General features: G+C 36.0%; 1 protein-coding gene across 1 annotated transcript; it reads left to right on the forward strand.

The window, feature by feature from the left end:
- The first annotated feature begins 1175 nt into the window (after positions 1-1175).
- LOC102585634 (asparagine synthetase [glutamine-hydrolyzing] 2) lies at positions 1176-22809 on the forward strand. The gene is made up of 14 exons (XM_006355283.2): positions 1176-1333; positions 9999-10137; positions 11151-11246; positions 11435-11576; positions 17020-17115; positions 18202-18296; positions 19214-19375; positions 20200-20280; positions 20379-20600; positions 20716-20850; positions 21600-21680; positions 22007-22093; positions 22189-22296; positions 22464-22809. The coding sequence occupies exons 1-14, from the start codon at positions 1254-1256 to the stop codon at positions 22617-22619; spliced, it is 1680 nt and encodes a 559-aa protein (XP_006355345.1). The 5' UTR covers positions 1176-1253; the 3' UTR covers positions 22620-22809.
- The last annotated feature ends 48 nt before the right edge of the window (positions 22810-22857 follow it).

Consider the following 22857-nt stretch of genomic DNA (forward strand, 5'->3'; position numbering starts at 1 on the left):
ATTTTGTGGTCCTAAATTAAAGTTACATCAAATATATCAAAATGCCCTTTAAGCTTGTGGCCTTTAACACGCCACGTGAAAAACTGAAACTTAGGTATTGCCAAAGAAAAAGAAAAGAGTCATTCTTTTCGAAGCAGACTAAAAAGAAAGTAGATAATTCTTTTTGAAACAGAGGGAGTAAAAAGTAGTTAAAAACTTCATTAAATAAAAAGATAAATATGGAAAACAGTCGCAACTCTTCGGTTGAACTTTGAATAACTCACTTATTTTCAATTATGAAAAAAATCTCAATAATTCAGTTGATATGAATTAGAGAGAGTATATAGTTTCTTAAACTAGGGAATAAGCCAAAATCATACAGACAAATTGAAACAAAGTATTTAGTATTATGAGTTGTTTGGTGTGAGGTATAAAGTATAATACTATCTAAAAAAAAAAAATGATTATTTTATCTCAAATTTGGTTGGAAGTATTAGCCAATCTTTGGATTATTAATCCCATCCTCATATACATTGTGGAATAACTTAGGGGTCGTTTGGTTTGAATACAAGTTATGATGAGGAAAGTTATGCTGATATTAATTATGATGAGATAAGTTATGCTAAAATTATTTCTTATTGAGCATTTGGTTTGTTGTATTAAAAAAATATTACATTATATAAATTTTAAGAACAAATTATTTTTTTACAAAAATACCCTTACCTTCATAAATGTAAAAAGTGATGTAAAATAAAGTTTAAAGGACTATTTTTGTCATTTATCTATTTTATCCCGAGATAAGTTATAGCGGATTACTATACCATCAAAGAGAAAGGATAACTTATCTCTATACAAATTATTAATCTTGGGATAATTTATCCTAAACTTGTCAACCAAACAATAAATTAAGTGACACTATAATTTAATCAAAAACTATTTGATATTATTCTTCACACCAAACAACCCCTAATAGTGAAATAACTTGTCCCAAAATAATATATTCCGAGATAACAAGACAATACTTGCAACATCATTTTGTTAAAAAATTCGAGAGCCGCACTCCTAAATTGGGACCCACCAAGGAGAATCTTAAACAATGTCTTAAACCCTAATTATATTCAAAGGTGGAATCTTTGAAAAATGATTAGAGAATAAACGGCTCTGATTAATTTAAATTCATTATAAAAATAAAACAAACGTTTTCATTTCATTGTAACCAGTAAACGCAATCACTTTTCTCCATTTCAGAAGAAGCGAGAAAAAAGTTGCGAGCAATGTGTGGAATACTTGCAATTTTCGGTTGCACTGATAATTCTCATGCCAAGCGTTCAAGAATCATCGAACTATCAAGAAGGTTTATACTTTTATGTTATTCGATTTCTGTTATTTGATTCCAATTTTGTACCACATTGTATGTACGTGTTTTTAGATTTGCTATTCGTTGATTTGTTGGTTCTCTTGGTCTTAGATTTGATATTGTTATCGTTGTAATTCATTACCCAAACAAATATTTGGTAATGAATTTAAAAAAAATGAAAGTTGCCACTAACGCTTGAAAAAATAGCTATCTATTGATGGGGATGTTGGGTAAGACATGATATGCTGCTCTTACTTAGTTAATTGATGGAATAAAATCTTTGTGTTTTTTTTTTTTTTGGATAAGGTAAATGCACAATATGGGGTTCCAACCCCATCTTGGGGTGGTAGGATGCGTTTCTACTAATTTTTGGTGATTTTCAAGAATGAGAGAGATTTGAAAAGCTAAACTACAATATAATGTACTAATTATTTTGTGAAAGAATTTTTGGTCCTATAAAAAGCGGAATTTGTGCTTGTGGAAATTATTGAGTAGTCGGAATTAACTTTTTTAGCTCTTCCTGCTTTTCTAGAAGTTTTCAATACTTGAGAGCTGTTAACAGGTCAATTAGCAAAGGGGATACAAACCATCTTTTCCTTGTGTCTGGATTAAGCATCTTATTAATAGCTATAGGAAACTTCATACTTAAAAGAAGTGAACTTGGAGGAGCAGGCGTATAGAGGGACTTCACCATTCTCTAGCTTATATGTGTCATATAATTTTTTTTTAATCTCACAAGGTACATTGTTCCAATCATGAGGACAATTCATGTAGAAGATACCGTCTTAGTGGCCCAAATTTAATCCTAATGTGTCAGCCACGGTATATTTGCATCAGAGAGTTCACTGGTTCACTAAATATCATGTTGACTTTGTATAGTATAGGTACTCATTTTGAGTACTTTTGAATTAGGTACGATACGAGATGGGTAGACACGCCATCTAACTTCATCATACTTTTAGAAGCTGTGAATTTTGAGGACTTTTCATTGGATCTGCATAAACTGTGGTTCCTTCTCTTGAAACAGGGAGTAATATTTTTTTTTGAAACTGGTAACATTTGTATTTCATATAGTACTTAGGTAGTATTGAAAAACCATATTTACAAAAGCAGAAAGGAAGTATAATCTATCCAAAAACTGAACCAAAGCTAAATGGATCCTAAAACATCTATGATTGACTCAGTTTCATTGGAGTAGACATTTGTACACCAAAAGCAAAACAACAAAATACACTTAAGCTTTACTTCTTGCAGGTTGTTGTTCCTATTCTCAAAACATCTATCGTTTCTCTCCCTCCATATAGTCCACCAAATACTAGCAGGGATCATCCTCCATCTTTCTCTGTTTGTAGCCCCAACTCCAACCATCTCCCAATTGAATAGAGTCTCATCAATCTTGCTAGGCATACACCAAGATATGCCTCTGAGATTAAGGAAAATCTGCCACAGCTGCTCAGTAAAGTTGCAATGTAAGAAGAGATGTCTCACTGTCTCATTAGCCTTACCACATAAGGAACATCTATTGCATAGAGAGATTCCTTATCCAATGTCAAAACTGCTTCATTGGCTAGGAGCCATGTAAAGCATGCCACTTTGTGTGGCACTTTGATCCTCCAGATTTGCTTCCAAGGCCATTTGAAGTCTTGAATGCCACCAAGACTTATCTTCTTGTATCCTTCTTTCACCTTGTAACTACCATTGTTGTGCCCCTCCATAAATAATCCTCGCCTGTTTGTATACCTTGAAAATTCTCCAGAACCTTAAACAATTCAAGTATTCTGGGAATTTCCCAGTCATTCAAATTTCTTCTAAGGATCAGATCCCAGCCTTGTTGTGTCCACATTTCAGCGACAGTCTTCTGTTGGTGTTGAGCCAATGTAAAGATGTCAGGAAAATGATCTTTGAGGCTCATACCACCCATCCATTTATCAAACCAAAAACTGGTTTTCTGCCATTTTGTACCTTGACAGTTGACTAATTACTGAGAAAAAGCCAAAATATTCTGATGGATTTCCAAAGGCTAATCCCATAGGGGGTATTTACCTCTTTGGTTACCCATTTATTCAGCTCCTCATACTTGTTGTTGATCACCCTATACCATAGTGCTTGGTCCTCCTGATGGTACCTCCATAACCATTTCACCTTAAGAACTTTGCTATGGTTTTTAAGATTCTTGATACCTAATCCACCTTGCATCTTACTTCTGATGATGTTCTTCCACTTGACTAAGTGAAAGCCTTTTCTTTCCTTATTTCCTTGCCACAAGAAGTTTCTTCTAACTTTGTCCAACCTCTGAACTACTGACTAAGGAATATGGAAGATAGATAGCATATAAGTCGGGAGAGCATCCAAAATAGAGTTTATCAGAGTAATCTACCTCCCAAGGAGAGGTATTGTGATCTCCATCTGGCTAGTTTCTTTTCACATTTCTCCAATATTAGGTTCCAAATGTTTATGGCTCCAGACTTTGCCCCCGCATGCCAAGTATACTGATGGCAGAGTACCTATCACTCCTCCCAAGGTTTGTGAGAGGTGTTCCATATCCGGAACCACATTAATTGGATACAAATGTTTTTTGTTCCAGTTTATATGTAGTCCAGATATGGCTTCAAAGTAGACTAGTATAAGTCTCAAAATCAGCAATTGCTCCTCCTCAGCCCCACAAAAAATTAGTGTATCATCAGCATACTGTAGGTGTGTGATCTCCATACTATTCCCAGCAACCTTACTGACTTCAAATCCCTGTATTCTTCTTGTTGTCTTGGCTATCTTCAACATATTGTTAAGCCCCTCCATAGAGTAGATTTTTTCATTATGTTGTTGTAGCTTGATATATCTTGTGATAATGTATGCTGCAGACAAATGAAAGTGATTGAGGTATGAGGCCTGGCTAATGGTTGTCATATCTTAGGCATCCTATGTGTGATTTAAATGCTCTACTTATTTAAAAATTTCTGGGCTAACTTAATTAACATTTTACATTTTTAATTTACATTGTATGGGGTAATGTGCTCTCTATTTTAGAACGCCCACGTTCAAAGGATGAATGTAGAGGAGATGAGGATGCTCAGATGAATGTGTGGGCAGACTAAGAGAGATATGATTAGGAACGATGTTATGCGAGGCAAGGTGCGAGTGATCTCCATGGCGGACAAGATGAGAGAAGTAATATTGAGATAGTTCGGGCATGTGAAAAGGACGTGCGCTGATGTACCAATTAGGTGTGAGAGGTTGGCTGTACCAGGAGTTAGGAGAGATAGAGGTAGGCCGAAAAAGATCTAGAAGGAGGTGATAAGACAGATCGTGGTACAACTTCAGCTTATTGAAGACATAACCCTAGATAGGAAGTACGGAGGTCGAGGATTAGGATAAAAGATTGGTAAATGGTAAGTAGTTGACTGTTGTTGCACTATAGGTGGGAGAGGTAGGGGCTAGCCTCATCTCCTCCTCCTTACTAGTAGTATTATTTAGTAATAGCGTAGCTTCTTATTCTTCAATGTGTTTTACTATCTGCTCCTTCATTTCTGTTAAATCAATTGGATGTTGTTGCATTTTGGTCCTTAACTAGCTCTTCTGGAATACTCTTGATGGCACAAGATTTTTGCCAATTGTAGCCTATTTCTTCTTCCTTTTCTTTCTACTGGGGCTGGGTGCAGAAGGTTGTTCTTCGTTTTTGAGAAAAATGGTTAATGTATTATCGATATAGCACCAAGAAGGTACTGTTGAAAGTATTTGCAACAAATTAAAATAACACCCCTTTAAGGATTTATCATAGCTTCATTATTATTTACAACAAAAATAAAACAAAAGTAAACAATTCGTTTTGATCTTTTGAATAGAGTTTCCTTTGTCTTCAAAACATATTGCATTTCTCTCCCCCTAATTGTCTAACATATTTATGTTGGAATATTACCTGCTTATAATTGTTTTACTTGAGCCGAGGGGTACTCAGAAACACCTTCTCTGCCTTCACAAGGTAAAAGTAATCTTCGTACACACCACCTTCCCTAGACCCCATTTATAGGATTTCACTGTATGTTTTTGCAATCATATATATATAAAAGAGAACCCTAGGCCCGCCTACGTGGCACCACCACAAACCAGGATTCCCTTTAATTTATTTATTTCCAAAACTAGCATTCCCCTTTCATGAAAAGTTGTGATTGTTATGAAAAATTGTGACTTTTATGAAGAGATGCGACTATTATAAAAAATTGTGACTTTTATGAAAGGTTGTGACCTATCCGAAGGGTTGTAACATTTCCAAAGAGTTGTGTCTTTTTCGATAAGACACAATAAGCATTTGTTCACACTACCCTTTGTTGTCTATAAATAGAGGGATTTCCTCTCATTTTAAAACAATGAAAATTCTGAACTTCTTCTTCTTCTGCACAATTAAATATTCGTGTACTTTGCTGTTGTTGAGTGACTCACTGACACCATTGTTTTTGTATCAATACACTGGTGAATTGAATCGTTCCATCCTGAGAGGATCTATTCCTTTAAACCTTGGGTACTAGAGAGGAATAGTTTCCTTAAGGGGGCACTATACATTCAGTGGACTCGATTTTTTCCTTTCTGTTTCATTCTACTGTTACAGATCCTGGTATGTTTTTCACAGTCATTAATTTATGCTTCTGATATTAATTGTTGTTTTTGAGTACATGTTTTAAACTTTGTTGTTTATGTTTTTGCAAAGTTATTGTTATAAGTATTTGTTAGTACAGATTAAATAACACATGTTAATTAAGTATTCACGCAAGTTTTCTCTACTGAAATTGTTGAAGGTACAATAAAAGAATTCTTTAAAGATCTATACTACCATCTCTTGAAGACAAAATTCAAATTTGGTATGCCAATTGTAAGGACATAAAGACCTTAAAAAACTTTATTGCAACCTTGAATGTGCGAAAGTGAAACCAAGAAAAGAAGACAAAAATTAATAAACTTTTGACATGGGTTCACGGATGTGCCCGATGACCTATAGAGGAATATGACTAGACTGAAGCCTCTTTTAATCCCAAAGACATAGATAACAACACAATAAATTAATTGCTCATATTCAATATGAAGTATGGACAAATTCTCAAGTTTACTGCAAGTTTTAAATACTTTTCTTGAAGTAATAAATGTGTTTCTCGACACTGCGATTGGAACAGAAGTGCAGTTTCAAATTGAACTCCATCGCTTTAGTATGTTGATTTTAAAAAAACACCCAAACAAACTGAATAGTTTTGTGTAATATTTTTCTCTTTCAAGTATATATAATAAGTTGAATTGTTGTCTAATATGGTACATTCTCCCTTTTATTTTCCATTTTAATAATTACTTATGATATATTTAAATTGGGAACTTTAAAATGATATATGTAAAGCAAAAGGTAGGGCTGAATTTTCTACATGTTAGAATCAAAATATTTGTTCACTTTTTTCTGCCTTTTAAAATTTATATTTATCCCTTCACCAACAATTATTTATTAGAAAATTTAATATCTCAGGTTGATGTTCATTTGATTCCCCAAAAATATCAAATAGTAACACTTCGTGGAAGCAAAAAGGGTAAATTATAAAAATCAAAATTAAAGATGATTGATTGAAGGATAAATTATAAGATGTTATAATTATCATTTCCTTTACATTATTAATGTTCGTTACTATGTAATCTTGTATGTAAGATAATATAGTGTTTTAGTTTTAATGACCGATAGGTTTTAAGTATTATTTTATAAATAACGTCATATAAAATTCCCGCGCGAGGCGCGTGTAGTTTAACTAGTTGTTTATGTATTCTGGAATAGTTAGTCACCATTTCCTTTGACCGGAATTCCCTCCTCTAATGTTCCAGCACTTCAATAACTCACTTGTCTACTTGGTATAATCCACTTGCACCCCACCATATTGAGAAATAACTGCCATAATATGGCAATGGAAAAAAATTGGTGATTGATACTCTTGGGCATGTTTCCACTTAGTAGCATTAGAGCACAACTGAAATCCTCTTCTTTGATGGGTTTCATGTGTTAAGAAAACCTCTCGAACTACCAATCAAGTGAAGGATGTCACCTTATAAGGAGCGTTGGTTTTCCAGATGTGTTGCCAGGATCACAGATTACCTTACTGCCCATCATAACTTGAAAGAGAATAGAAAGAGTTAACAGTGATGCTGGCCTTACTATGTAATTTCCATATCAGCTTCTTGACCATTGCCTAGCCCGTGAAAAGGCTCAAGAACACCCATAAATTTAGCAAGCCTCCCCAATTCTCAATCATTCAAATATCTTCTGAAATTAAAGTTCCAACCATCAGGTTCTCTGATAGCACCCGAGCTTGAATCAGGCATCAAATGAGTTTGAAGAAATCTGGATATAAATCTTCCAAAGGAGCATGACCTATCCACTCATTTACCCAAAAAACAATTTGCTTTCATTCCCCATTTAAACCCAATGTTGCTCATAAAGAGCTCTAATATTCTTCCATAAACCCACCCCATGAATAGAAGTCACTGGTTTAGTAGTCCAACAGCTTCTACTTTATACTTTTCACTGATGACAGCCTTCCAAAGTGATTGCTCTTGTAAAGAGAATCTCCATAATGGCATAATCATTTCATTATCATTAATGCCTCAAGTTTGTAATGCCAAGACACCTTCCTTCTTGTTATATGTTAAAGTACTCCACTTGACCAAGTGAAAAAATCTTTTTTTACTGTTTCTCTGTCAATGAAATCTCTTTTTAACATATCCAACCTCTTCTCCACTTTAACATGTATTGGGAATAAGGATATAACATACGTGGGGAGTGAGTCTAATACACTGTTAGGTGATGCTAATCTACCCTAAATATATTTTGACTTTTCCATCTTCCAACCTCTTCTGACTTTTTACAAGTACCCCTAGTCAAATCTTGGAAGATAAATGATTAGCTCCCAAGTTCAAATAAGTAGAAGGAAGAGTTTCCACATCACAACCCAAAACATCAATATTTGTCACTTAACTGAAAATAACAAGGCTTCCTCTGATTGATATGCAGTCCAAAAACTGAATCACAAAAAGTGAGTACCAATGGTGGTGTTCAAGCATTCTATTGAAGAATCATACATCACAAGAGTATCATGATCTTATAGAAAACAGAAAAGGGCCAAATATACCCATGTACTATCAAAAATAGTTTAAATATACCCCTCGTTTGAGTTTCAGTCCAAATATACCCCGCCCGTTATACTTATAGTCCAAATATACCCCTCCCGTTATACTTACGGTCCAAATATACCCCTCCTGTTATACTTACGGTCCAAATATACCTCTCCCATTATACTTTTACAGTGATTTACCCTTATTTTTAACAGATGAACAGGTGGCGAGCTTAGAAACAAATAACACATCCCCAATTTTAAATACCTGGTTCACTTTACAAAACTATGGACTTAATCCATCCGCAACCCATTCACTTTCCAGCAATTGAACCTGTCCAAAGAGTCTACTACTTACTGTTCAGAAATGCTATGTGGAAATGACCAGGCAGGTTAATGATAAACTTGCGAAAATAGATCCTTTTTTTCTGAAGCTTGCAGATGCCATGATCACTTGGCTTGGGATGAGATTAATCCTGCTACTAAAGACTCTACCTAAGTTCGCAATGCTACTTCAAACAAAATATCTCATAGTTATTTGTGCCTTTTTATGTGTATTTGCAGTATTTTATACCTTTGGGTTTATATGATTCTGTTATCTGTGTACTTTTACATATTTTTTTCAACTTGGAGTTGCCTTCTTTTCATCTGACCCCACGTTATACCTAGAGATCTCCCAAAAGCCTTTAGTTTCTGTTTTCCTGAGCCTAAAATTATCCTTTTTCCCATAATTGCGTCTGTAATGTTTTGCTGTGTTGGCCATTTTCATTCCAGTAGTAATGTTTTGTTTGCTGTGCAATGTCTAGTTTCTTCTGAACAACTATTTTTCTTGCTTCTGTTTTCATCATCATCAGTCCCCACTTCTCCATTTGATTCTTCATCTAATAAGCATTGTACCCCTCCTCTTGTTCTACCCTATTTAAAATCAGTTGCTATTATCTTGTTTGATAAGTCATGCACCCAGTTGATGCTGCATATTTAGTTTCTTTTCCCGGGGACATCTTTTCCTTCCTGTAAACCACAATTTCTTTCCTGAAGAAATTATTAGATATTGGTTCTGGCCAATTCTGTTCTGTCCAAGAAAAGAAGGGGAAATCTCCCAGCATTCAGTTTTTGGCCTTACCAGCTTGTTTTCCGACTTACTGGCCACATGTTCATTCCCTTTTAACAATTGCTGACCATTATCTCCTCTCATCTCTGTGGTTTTCCGATAAAAGTAACTGCTTTTCAGGGCATGCTTCGTGCACAGAGCTGTTGTTTTTTGGGTCGGGACATGCTTCGTGCCCATGGTGCTAATACCCACAGTGTCTTTAGTATCACATTTTCAACTCCCAATTCTAATTCTATAAATTGCCTACCTTTGCCTCTTTTAATTGATCTTGTGTTGGGCTCTGAATCTAATTCTCTGGGCTTTGCTTTAGAGTATGATAAGCATTAATTGTTATTACTTCTGTCTCATATTCTACGTAGCAGTAGACATGATTCTTATTACATGAAATCTTCCTAATTTTTCTTTTATATGATGTTAATTGTAGGTTGCGCCATAGAGGACCTGATTGGAGTGGATTGCATAGCCATGAGGACTGTTATCTTGCTCATCAACGATTGGCAATAGTAGACCCAACTTCAGGAGATCAGCCGCTGTATAATGAGGACAAGACCATTGTTGTTGCGGTAGGAAAATATTTACCATATACTTATATACTTCAATACCACAGCAGTAAATGGTCTGTGGACAGTTTGTCTTTTGATCTTCTATAGTACAAGATTTTCTTTTAGGGTAAAGTTTCTCTACTTTACAGTGAATACAGGAACTTAGAAATAAGGGATTTGTGAAGAAACTTTTGGTTCTTCACTTTAGCGGATTATGTAATGCACAATGGCAGTCAATTAAGCATCAATTAAGAAGAACAATTCTAGGAGCTTTGAACTCGAAGAACTGAGAGACTAATTCAGGGCTTGGAGCCGAGATATTAGAAGAAGAAGAAATGTATTATCATTCAATGAATCAGCTGTAATCCTTTACATGGTATATATGGATATATTCCATAACTAAAATCAACTGCTACTTACAAATCCTAACTGAATGTTATAACAGAATAACATAATTGTAACTAACTAATGAACCCCAACTAACTATTGGACATCATCCACTAACTAACTTGTAAGATCTGTAGACTTGCATCAATATGTGATAAGTAACCAGGCGATTGACTAGATGAACATATAGAGTTTACCGTTATTAGTTTTTACTCTCAGTTTATTGAAAGATCTGTGGGTCACATGGTAGTACAACTTTTCTATGCTACATAAGTCAAATGTTGATGGTTTTTTGTAGTTCCAATGATATCATTTGTGTTTGGATAAAGGAATGATATGTATGATTGCATTTTTTGGGTTGAAATTCAAAAGATAAATGTGCAACCAAAAAACTTACCAAACATACAATTCTGTCATTTGTGTTGACTGTATGATAAAGTGCTAATGGTGGTATGAGTATTTTTATGATACTGATGCGTCCTTTTTATTTTTGATGTTCTAGATAAGCTTCTCTTGTCAAATAGCTAAAAACTATTATTCACACATTTCAAGAGTCTTCTTTGCTGGGCTACTATGACCTTCTCCCATAGCTTGATTTTGATAAATCTTTCTTCCATAAGATTGTTATCTGCTCCTTTTGGTTTTAGGTAAATGGAGAGATCTACAACCATAAGGAATTACGGGAGAAACTGAAGTCTCATCAGTTTCGAACTGAAAGTGATTGTGAAGTTATTGCCCATCTTGTAAGTACTTCAAGAATATATTTAGAGGCATATACTGACTTCTCAGTTTCTGCTGGTAGAATGATTTCAAAACATCAGGACTCAAAGTTTTCATCAATAGAGAAAAAATGAGTTCTAGAAAGAAAATAAGGTTTCCTGCCATAATTTCTTTCTTATTGTATATGTACTGTGGGATATACCTTTGGCAGTATGAAGAATATGGAGAAAACTTCATTGACATGTTGGATGGGATGTTCTCTTTTGTTCTTCTTGATACCCGGGATAAAAGTTTCATCGCTGCTCGGGATGCCATTGGCATTACACCCCTTTATATGGGGTGGGGTCTTGATGGTATGTTACTTTTTTGTATAATTATTTTTTGGCATATGACCCTTGTGATAAACCGTCTGTTAGTTATGTGAAGTCACTTTGTTGTTTACTTGTGATTTTACCTACTATAAGTCTGATATATACTGTCTCACAAACAAATGATGTATAATAGGACCCTATCATATATGTAGTTCTTGGTGATCAACACTGTAACAAGAACATCTATATTTGCTAGTTTAATTCAAGCTTCAGCCAGTCTATTACTCCAGCGAACTACACATACATCATTTGAAGTAACATTTACTTAAGCCTAGCTATACAATGATGTGAGGTATGACTAAGGAACTCTGCCCATCAGTTATAAGAGAAATGGCTAGCTAGATATTGTTGTTTGTTTTGATGTCTTATAAGAAGACAGCAATGTTGTTGGTTTAATCACTTGATGGGAAATGTTAGGACATAAATCTGGTTTAGGAACATTTTTGATTTGGAGAAACATAGAATAGAAAAATTGATAAAGATATGTCAATTCATTTAATAAAAGGGATCAATAGGTGTAGTATTCGATTTGGAAACTATAGGCTAAGAAGTTTTTGAGCTTGGGAGACACCTTATTCCTTTTCCAACTGTCATATAGTTGAAAACAGATTGTATTCTTTAAGGGCATTGCTATGGATGAAAAAAGTCTGCCTACTAATTGATTGTTGGGGATTCAGGATGGGTCGTCTAAAACTGAGGGGTAAGAAAAGGATTAGAGTGGTGAGTACAATAGGCTTTCTTGGCCATCCATGTTGCCTAGACTTGTTTCTTGAATTGTGATATTTGTAGAGGATTCTTGAACGTGATCTTGAACTTGATTCCACGTGCTAGTAGTGCACAAACCTCTCTCAGCATCAACACTTCTCATCTCCACCATAGCATGCCAATCTTGGGTTTAGCACAATGGTGTTGATCTTGGCTTTGTTGTCCCTCGCCTTTACATGGTGGAAATAGTTCTCCAAGTGTCAAAAAAAGTTCTCTACTTTGTGCATCACAAACCCTTTTGAACATTGGTGGCTTGGAAGCCTTGATCTTAGTCTCACTTGTCACAATAGCGTATTTGGCTGTCCCAGTCACGCCAGCACGATCTGCTCTTCAAGTGCCTCCATCTTTGCCTTCATGGCATTGATCCATGAGTTTGCACTTTAAGGTAGCAATGGTCTGACTCATCTCGGACTGCGTACGCCCATCCAAGTCATTTCGAATGCTCTCGATGTTGTCAAGAGTATGCCCCTCAAGAACGCTTGGAGTGTCTTCTACCTTCCCCAAGCATTGGCCAAATATCTCAACTGCATCTACCCCTGCATTAACCTTTGTAACCCACTCTCTACTGAGCGTGACATCCTTGGATAGGACCTCCACATCATCCTCGCTCGCCCGAGGGTTCTTGGGATGTAAGCCCTTCATGCAACTCAACCTCGAACGGCACCTCTTGGTTTATGTTGGCAACATTCCTCCTTTTGTTATTACCCTTCGTGTCAGCGAAATCTTGGGTGACGTTGCATGGGGTTGGGTGTTAGCAACATTGATTTTTTCGTTGTTCGCCAATCCCTTAGTTGCAACCTGGCTTTGATTCCATGTTGTCGCGTCCGTAGTCTTCAACTAAGCACACGTGCAACACTTGACAACTTGCTTATGTTCTTGCCCAACTTGCTCACAATGTTGCTATGCCAAGTCAGTCTAAGAGGCTAGGAATCGCTAAGAGAGTGGTAGAGAAAACACAAGAGAATTGCAAGGGAGAATTGTATTGTTAGGAAACTTGATTGATTTTTGCTTGATGATTTTACTAATGAAATAGCCCTCTATTTATACTACTCATTTAGGGCTAATATGCAATTAATAATTATCACACAAGTCCTTTCATATTTACAAGTATGTCCCCTTCACTAGAACTCTCTACATGCCTAGAATATTCTAAGGCCTTTCAGGAATTTTTCCTTGATATTCCATAAGAATCTAGAGCCTTTCCAAGAGAGTCCCCATGGTTCTAGAATCTTCCCACAAATGCTAGCATCTTTCTTATGTAAGCTACCACATGGCAAAAAGGTGTGCCAAGTGGCGCTTGTGTGGCAGGTAATCACATTTAACTGTAATAACAGACACAAATCTACCATATTTATTGTGCTTCAAGAAGAGCAATAAATGAGGGTAGTTAAATTTCTGCATCTCCAAGTTTTGAAAGATTTCCTTTTGATTTCTGATGTTTCTTTGAGTCTTCTGCAGAGCTACACTAGAGAAACTCTACTCATTTCATTCTTCTCATGTATAACCTAGCACGCTCCACCCATTCAAACCTAGAATCTGAGGCTAGGTTAGTATCAGTCAAGTCATAGGACTTTCCCCTAATCTGAAAAAGATTTTGTTCTCCATCCTCCCATTGGGAGAAAGAGAGATAGTATTCATCAACAATGTTAGAGGGATTCTGAGCTTGTTTGAGTGGCTATAAGAAAAAGAAAGGCTCAAAGGATGAGCTTAGATGCTTTCATAAAAACGAACAAGTGTGAAGAAGAAAGACTGCAATGGTTTCGAAGAGAGAGTCATTTTCAGAGATGTTGGGTGATGTCGGGGAGGGTTTTGAGGAAAGAGAAAATGAATGGGTCATGTTGGATAAGGGTTTCGGACATTGGGTGAAAAAGTTGGAGGAAAGAGATTGACGAAAAAGAGAAGATTAGTGCTTACCTTGAAACTCATTTCTGGGATCATCTTTTAATTTTCAAAGTAAAAAAGAGAAATAAATTCTAGGTGTTTCGAGTGTAAAGAAACTGTTACGAATATAATTATGTAAATGATAGTGTGCTCTCTCTTACAACTTAAACATTTAGATGAGATGATCACTCTTCAACTGTTCAACATGGTATCAAAGCAAGCAGAAGTCCTGGCTTTGAGTCTCACTGCCACTCGTTGTCTCGTTTGGACAATGAAAAGAATCAGGTCCTCACGCGAGGGGATTGTTGAGAATATAATTAGGTTAATATAAGTGTGCTTTTTCTAACAGCTTAAGCTTTTAGATGAGATGATACTACTTTTAATAATGGTAACATTTCATTATAAAACTGCACAAAGTTAGTGCTGGTAAAGGAAAACATAATACGTTTTCTAGAATATCAAAATATGAAATCCCCTACAACAAAACTTATAGGCATTCTATGATATCAGTATGGAGTCCCTATCATTTACAGGACTTCATTTACACCAAAATAGAAAAAAACTAAATATATAGTTTAATTTTATTTATCTGGATGGAGTTCCTTTTGTCCTCAAAACACCTGAAGTTCCCTTCCTTCCGGACCGTCCACCATATGCATGCTGGAATATTTTTCCATCATTTCTTTTGACTAACACTGCCAACTACTCCACCCCAAGATCTCAATAGGTCAACTGATACCTTTGGCATAACCCAATTCATCTTAACAATACTGAGGAACATGTGCCATGATTGAGAAGTAATAACACTGTAGGAATAAATGTAAATTATCTATCTGGAACTCAGCCGGTAACCCCTCCTTAAATTTTCATGAGTCAAACGGACTTGTCTGGCCTCTAGCCATACAAAACATAGCACCTTAGAAGGTGCATTCATCTTACAGATCTGTTTCTAGGGTCATCCTCTGTCATCCTGTCTATTGCCCATCAGAATCTTGTAGGCTGATTTAACTGTAAACATCCTGGTACTTGACCCTTTCCATACCAAGGAATCTTCATAATCTGTGAAGCCTTGCACCTGATACAGTTGACTTAACGATTCAGCAACTCTGTCCACTTCTTAATCATTTAGTAATCTTCTAAAACTCAAATTCCAGCTTTGATGTCCCTTACAGATGAAATGGTCACACTCTTCAACAACAACCAATGCATGAGAGCTGAAATACAAGTGCTTGTATATGATGGTTTTATGGTGCAAATTTCATGATGTACATGACATTCCCAGAATGAGAGATTTCATTGCACTCTGCAGAAGGACCCACAGACCAGGATAATCCCCTTCTTTTGTTTTTGTGTAGGCCTGTAGGGATATCTCACTTTTGTACAGTCCAATCACCTTCTTGGTGTTTGGATTTACTCCATTTGTATATCTTTAGCTTACCAATAAAAGAAATAATAGAAAAGAGGCTGGAAAATTCTTCTGCTGACACGCCAAGGGTTTTCAACCATTTTAAAGTTGGGGAGACAAGTGGAAATAATGAAAAATACAAATCAAAAGGGTCATCTAGTTGACAACATGAGAACCCCATCAGTTTTTTAGCTCAAAAGATTTTCCATTCTTGCTGATAAAGGTAGGAGAGCAATCTCCTACTCAATTAAAGGAGGTTCTCTCAATAGAGTTAGAGGTATCAACACTCAACAGAACCAAACAGGAGCTGGTCTATATGAATCAGGTTTTGATGAAGGGAGACCTATGTTTGGGAACACAGGAGCTCAAGTACTTCTGCTTAGTTACTAGACATTTTATGTGATGGATATGACGGAAATACATTTGAGTGACAAGAATAGACCAGGACTAGAGGGATAACATAACAGGTTTGGGAAGGTGAGGAGGTTTTGATATCATTTTTAGCTTATGAGCAAATTATGGGGTAGTAGTGGAGTCAGAGGGGAAAGAGATCTACCAATAGCACATCCTGTATATGCAGTTAGAAACACTATCTAGAAATGTTAGAGGGACTACTACACGACCATGATAAGCATGCAAAGGTGTGTGGCAGCTCCAATTGGGATGTGGATTCATGGGCTATGCTGGAACGAAACATTCTTGCCTAGCTTTGACATCAGTTTATCTGAGCACCTTAGGAAGACAGAAACGTAGGACAGATTTAATAGTGATGATATTTTCTGCTTACAAATGTTGTTGACAAGGGAGAACGATAAATTGCACAGAAATAACTCTTGTAAACCTGAATGATTTTAAAGATACTTTACAATGTATATGACTATATGTGGTACATCTATCTGGTGTGAGACATTAGTACATTCCATCTATATATGTGCTCAGCCCATGTATGCATTGGACTACAATTTGTATTTATATGGATTGCAAAAGCCTAGCTGATTCTGAGCTGCTTCTTAATGCCTTAAGTAGAAAATAAAATGTGTTTTTAGTGTTGCGTATTTCACTTCAAAGGAAAAGGAGAAACATTAGGTAGAATGTAGCTCTTTGACTTGGAACTTTACACATTGAAGTTGACAGCCATGTTTGTTTCAATTCGAGTTGTTTTAAGTGGTCAGTCTAAACAACTGTTTATGTGCATTCACATTATTGCCCATGTCCATAATTTTATCTTTCCACAATTTGCTTTCAGCCCTTTCTGCATATAGAGAAAATAACAAAAGTTTCCATTGGATCATGTATATAGGCTGCACAAGTTCAAATTTTAAACAACTTTGCATATGCAATCAGTGACTTGAAATAACTATTACTTTTATGCAGGCTCCATATGGTTTTCCTCAGAGATGAAAGCCTTAAGTGATGATTGTGAACGATTTGTTAGCTTCCTTCCCGGTCATATTTATTCAAGCAAAAATGGTATGCTCATCTCTTAGCCTGTATTTCATTCATCTTGATAGCTGATCTTGTTTCCTGTATGGTCAACATACTTCTCCTATTTATGTCATATATTTGGATCCTGTTGAAAACAGTCTTAAAACTCTTAATGCTGGTGTAATTATTTATCTCTTGATCAACCAAAAGAGTGAGATCTACATGTTATTGTTGCACAAAATTGCTTCTAGGTCCCATCTATCCAAGCCTTGGTGTAGAGAGTACCCGGTACCCGTGTTGTTAGGAGGTAGCAAGTACCCTGTGAAAAGTAGTCGAGGTGCACGCAAGCTAGCCTGGTTATCACAATTATAAAAAAAATAAAAAAATTGCTTTTAGGAATGCAGCTTCAATCTTGAGGAGTCTTTTGGGATGGTGGATGTACTTTTAGTAATATTAATTGACATAAATCCTTTTGTTTTGTACTTATGTACTAGCAAGCAGATTATATTTTACTTTCGAAACCCCTCTATGGATTAAAAGAAAATGGTAAGTGTAATACAACGTTACAAACGGTCCTTTTTTATGTGTTTCCAGTGTTTACCTTAAAATAAGATTCTATTTTCCCTAGAGAAAGGAAGGTTAGTGTAATGAAACCTCAATAAGAAAGAGCTATTGAGTTCTTAAACTAGAGGAGCCCGTAGATAAAAGCCAAATAAAGTAGTATTTCTATGACTTCTTTATTTTGTACAGTGTAGAAGTTTGAGAATATTCTGTTACTAATATTATACATACACTAATTCTTGATGTATTGCAACCGTTTCATTAATATTTTCTCTACCAGTATTGATATAATACACTGGCCATATTAAACTTGTAAACTCTATTTCCAATCCATACCGTCATGTAAAATGAAAAGAAGTCATATATAATGAAATGATGGGAGTATTATTTATATTAGCTTAAATCCTTGGAGTATAGGATGGGGGTACTCACCAATTTTAGTTTTGTATGGATAAAAAGTGAGCCACGGTTTTTGGTGTGAAGGGAATATTTAAAATCATCATTGTTATCAAAGTCATCCTTTGCTTTCAAGAACTATTCATTCTATCTCTTAATAAATTATATGTGCAGGAGGACTTAGAAGATGGTACAACCCACCATGGTTTTCGGAAACCATTCCTTCTACACCATATGATCCCCTTGTCTTACGGAAGGCTTTTGAGAAGGTCAGTTTATTCTGGATGTTGCATAAAAAATTGTGGCGCAACCATGACATACTCCCCAGATATGTTTTTGACATAGCCCTTTAAACTTTAAAAGTAAGCACCTTTCACTTTATTCTATTTTGAACTTTGTCAAAGTCCTTGGACTCTTTCAGGACACATCCCCTTGACTGATTGGAGAGAAGATATCCTTGATGTAGCTGTCATTTTGATTGTCCTCTTGTTTGTAATACTTCCCCCTACTAAATAAAGCCTGTGTTTGTCCAAAGAAAATGATAAAATACTAAACCAACTTGTTGATGGATGTGAACTGTGGAGTGGGCATGATATTTGGTCTCAATCATTATCATATCCTTCGACCTTCACATGCAAATTGTACAACTTTGTGTAAAATGTGTCAATAGCTTTTCCTGGGATTTTCTCCTTTTATGTACCCATTCTCTACTATCTGTTTATTACTACTGATTTAGTGCATTAAATGTTATTCTTTTTAATCGTAATTTGTAAGCAGTTACAATAAAAAAAAGAACGCCATTACAAGCTGCATAATGTGCTTAACAAAATCAGCTAAGCTATCATTTACAGCTACTATGGCCATGTTGCACCAAAATCTAAGCTAAGATATACGACTGCCTTTGATTTTTGGTGAGGATTCTTCTTTGTTCCCAAAAGATTTCTTGTTTCTTTCCAGCCAAATTCCACTGAAAGGCTGCTGGATCTGTTTCAGAGAGGGTATGAAGCCTTGTGAATACCCTTTCTGTGCCAACCTTGAAGGAACTGTAGAGTAATTCTTAGCCCACTTAGGCCCAAGATACTGAAAAAGAAATCCCATTGTTGAGAGATGAACTTTACAATGCAGAAACACGTGGTTGATGCCCACATTAAATGCTAATCTTATTCTGTACATTTACTTTATACAGGCTGTAGTTAAGAGACTCATGACGGATGTACCATTTGGTGTGCTTCTCTCAGGCGGACTGGATTCTTCACTTGTTGCTGCAGTGGCTAACCGTTATTTGGCTGATACAGAAGCCGGTCGACAATGGGGATCACAGTTGCATACATTTTGCGTAGGCTTGAAGGTGATGATGCTTCCTTAGTGAACATGCTCTGTTTTAGAAATTGATAACTGTATTATCACATAGAGGTTCTGGACCATCATCGCTGTCCCTTTCACATGTTTCATACATAGGATTTGCAAAGTAGTAGCAAAATGGAAAATTTTCATTTAAGATACCAAATGCCTTCTCAGGAAATGAATCTTACCATTAGGATTTGTTGATTTCCTTTTGATATTGTGGTTAATTCTGATATGACCTTTCTCTATCCTGGCTTCATTTTCTTGTTTTAGTTTATATCTCTTGTTGCAGTTATATCTCTCTTTTTTTTCATGTCTTGCTTACTTTTGGAGAAAGGAAATTTAACTCCAGTTGCAAGGTTTGGTACTATTAACTTGCTTATTTCTTTCATCATCGGTCCTGGAAATGTGCTACTATCTTGTATATTCGGGATTTTGGAATCTTCCAGTGTGAATAACTTTAAATGATAATCAGAACTGTTTGCAGTCATTTCTCTGAACTAAATCAACATCTTGTTCGAAATTTCTTATTGCTGCACTTTGATTACCTGTGCTAAAAACTCTTTCAACACATTTCATGAGGCCAAATTTGGCAGACTTTAGTGTACTTAAAACTGTTTAGTACCTTATTTAGTACCTTATATAGTAGGTCTGTTATTGTCCACAATCACACACAAGATTCAGAGTGTTTTTAGGAAGCCAATTGGTGTGTGATTGATGGAGTTCTGAGATGAGTGTTTTATCCATCTTTGTAGTGTATTGTTTCTTTTCTTTTGTTTATATTTTGCTGTGTCATTGTAATTTAGGTTGTCTTTTCTTTGACTTTAGGGTTCTCCTGATCTGAAAGCTGCCAGAGAGGTGGCAGACTACCTTGGAACTCGTCACCATGAATTTCACTTTACAGTGCAGGTAGCTTTTCCTAATGACGTACCAAGCTGATTTTCCTTCTCTGGAGTGTAACCACTTAAGCAAAAATGACTATATACTTGTTTGCATTGCTATATCAGGAAGGAATTGATGCCTTAGAGGAAGTCATATATCATGTTGAAACATATGACGTGACCAGTATCAGAGCCAGTACACCAATGTTTCTCATGTCTCGGAAGATAAAGTCATTGGGTGTGAAAATGGTTTTATCTGGTGAAGGGTCTGATGAAATTTTTGGTGGTTATTTATATTTCCACAAGGCACCCAACAAAGAGGAGTTTCACCAAGAAACTTGTAGAAAGGTGGATCACATTATCATTTTTCAATCATTCAAGGGTTATTGGAAGTAACTGCATTTCTATTAGAATTATCTTTGAACTATTTCTATCTCTGATGGATGCTTTGATGTTAATCCAGATTAAAGCACTTCATCTTTATGATTGCTTGAGGGCCAATAAATCTACTTCAGCTTGGGGTGTTGAAGCTCGTGTACCTTTCTTGGATAAAGAATTTATCAATATTGCAATGAACATTGATCCAGAATGGAAAATGGTAAATGCTCCCCCTCTTAAATCTCTAACCCACCCCCACCCAACCACCAAAACTAGATTAACAAAGACCAAGAAAGAAAGAGAGATCCTTTTCCTCCTTCAAGGAACGGTAAAGTGACATCTTACATAAAAAAAATGTCAAGAGATTACTGCAAGTTATGTAGAAAAACAGTCTTCAACATCATGGGAGACCAGGGTTCAAATCTCAAGTAAAAAAAATGTTAGGTAATTTTTTCTCATATGCTTAAGCCTTGGTGCAGAGTTACCTAGTACATGAGCTAGTGAGAGGCTGCAGGTACTTGGTGGATAAGTTGAGGTGCACACAAGTTGACTGAACCATTCTTCATAGAGACAAGTTGAATCTTGTTTCTTCATGAGTTTATGAGGTGTCGACTTTCCTGTGTTTATCTATAAATAGATGAGAGCATTTTCTGGGTTATGATTTAATTTATTTCGCTCTTTTGAGGTTTCTGAAGTTATTTCTAAACTCAAGCTTGCTGCGGTTTATGTTAGGTCTAGAGAATTTCTGCCAGACAAAAAAATGGGAAGTACATTCAAGTATTTATCTCCATATTACAAGTCCAGTATTACTTAAAACGGATCTGATATATTGGATACAACATAGCTTCCTACCATAACTTCATTAAGATGTTGCTGATTTCATCTGTACATCTAGTATGATCCAACGATTTAATCTATCTCTGTACAGTGACTATAATATGCTGAAAAACCTTTCTTGAAACATTACAGATCCGACCTGATCTCGGAAGAATAGAAAAGTGGGTTGTACGCAATGCTTTTGATGATGATCAGAATCCTTATCTGCCAAAGGTTTGTTGGTTTTTCTTCTATCAGGTCCAATATTCAAAATTGTTTATTCATTTGCATAGTAAAGAAGGCAAGCAGACTCCTTGTTAAAACCAAAAAAAAAGAGGCAAGCAAACCCCAAGTACATTGTGTACTTATGCACAGATGTGTAAGATGTGTACTGTATGTGTCACATTCAAGGGTATTATATGTACAAATCCCAACTTGCATAAATATTCACGTAAAACACATGCATGTGTAAGACCTATATATATCAGTTCAAGCTATAAATGACGATGAAAAGACATTTATGATCAAGTTGTTGAGTCTCCTCTGTTTTCTTTTTTTAGCATATTTTGTATAGGCAGAAGGAACAGTTCAGTGATGGAGTTGGCTACAGTTGGATTGATGGCTTGAAGGATCACGCGAACAGTCAGGTGAGCTTTTTGTTCCTTTTTCTCTTCCCTCTTTTTGCATTCCTTCTCCCTTCCTTTTGTGGTTATGCTGAACACATCTTGTACATTTGGTCCAGGTTTCTGATTCTATGTTAGCGAACGCAAGTTTTGTTTACCCTCATAACACACCCACAACAAAGGAAGGGTACTACTATAGAACTATTTTCGAGCGATATTTCCCCAAGGTGGGTCTTTCATGTCTTCTTTTCCTTGGTATTCATGTCCAATTTATGATACTTTGTCCCAAGTAATATTTTCTTTTCAATATTATTTAAGCCATTAACAAGATTTCTTCTATCTTGGGGTATTTGTTGATAAGGGTAATCATAATTTTAACTATTATTTGGAGCAGGCTGCTGCAAGGGAGACTGTTCAAGGCGGTCCAAGTGTGGCATGCAGCACTGCAAAAGCAGTAGAATGGGATGCATCTTGGTCCAAGAATCTAGATCCATCCGGTCGAGCTGCTCTCGGTGTTCATGAAGCTGCTTATGAGGTTAAAGAAACATGAAGTTGATAAAGCTGCAGTAGCTGTTTGATTGTATATCTTCATTCAATACCCTGACTTGTTCCTCATTTGACTTCTTTCACGAGTTTGAATTTTCTCTGCTTCTGGTTTCACAATTACCAAAGTTTATTTTACTTGAGAAGAAATATGACAAATATGTCTTATTCATGACATGAAAACAAATTCATCATGATTCAAGGTCTCACTATAGCCACTATGAGATCTCAAGAAAGCATATCCA

This window comes from Solanum tuberosum, unplaced genomic scaffold (assembly GCF_000226075.1).
Source record: "Solanum tuberosum cultivar DM 1-3 516 R44 unplaced genomic scaffold, SolTub_3.0 scf00185, whole genome shotgun sequence".
Taxonomy (NCBI): Eukaryota; Viridiplantae; Streptophyta; class Magnoliopsida; order Solanales; family Solanaceae; genus Solanum; species Solanum tuberosum.

Coding starts and splice junctions, on each gene's coding strand:
- LOC102585634 (XM_006355283.2), top strand. CDS start 1,254: ATGTGTGGAATACTTGCAATTTTCGGTTGCACTGATAATTCTCATGCC. Junction 11,577..17,019: donor TATGGGGTGGGGTCTTGATG/GTATGTTACTTT, acceptor ACTTTTATGCAG/GCTCCATATGGTTTTCCTCA. Junction 21,681..22,006: donor AGAATCCTTATCTGCCAAAG/GTTTGTTGGTTT, acceptor TTCTTTTTTTAG/CATATTTTGTATAGGCAGAA.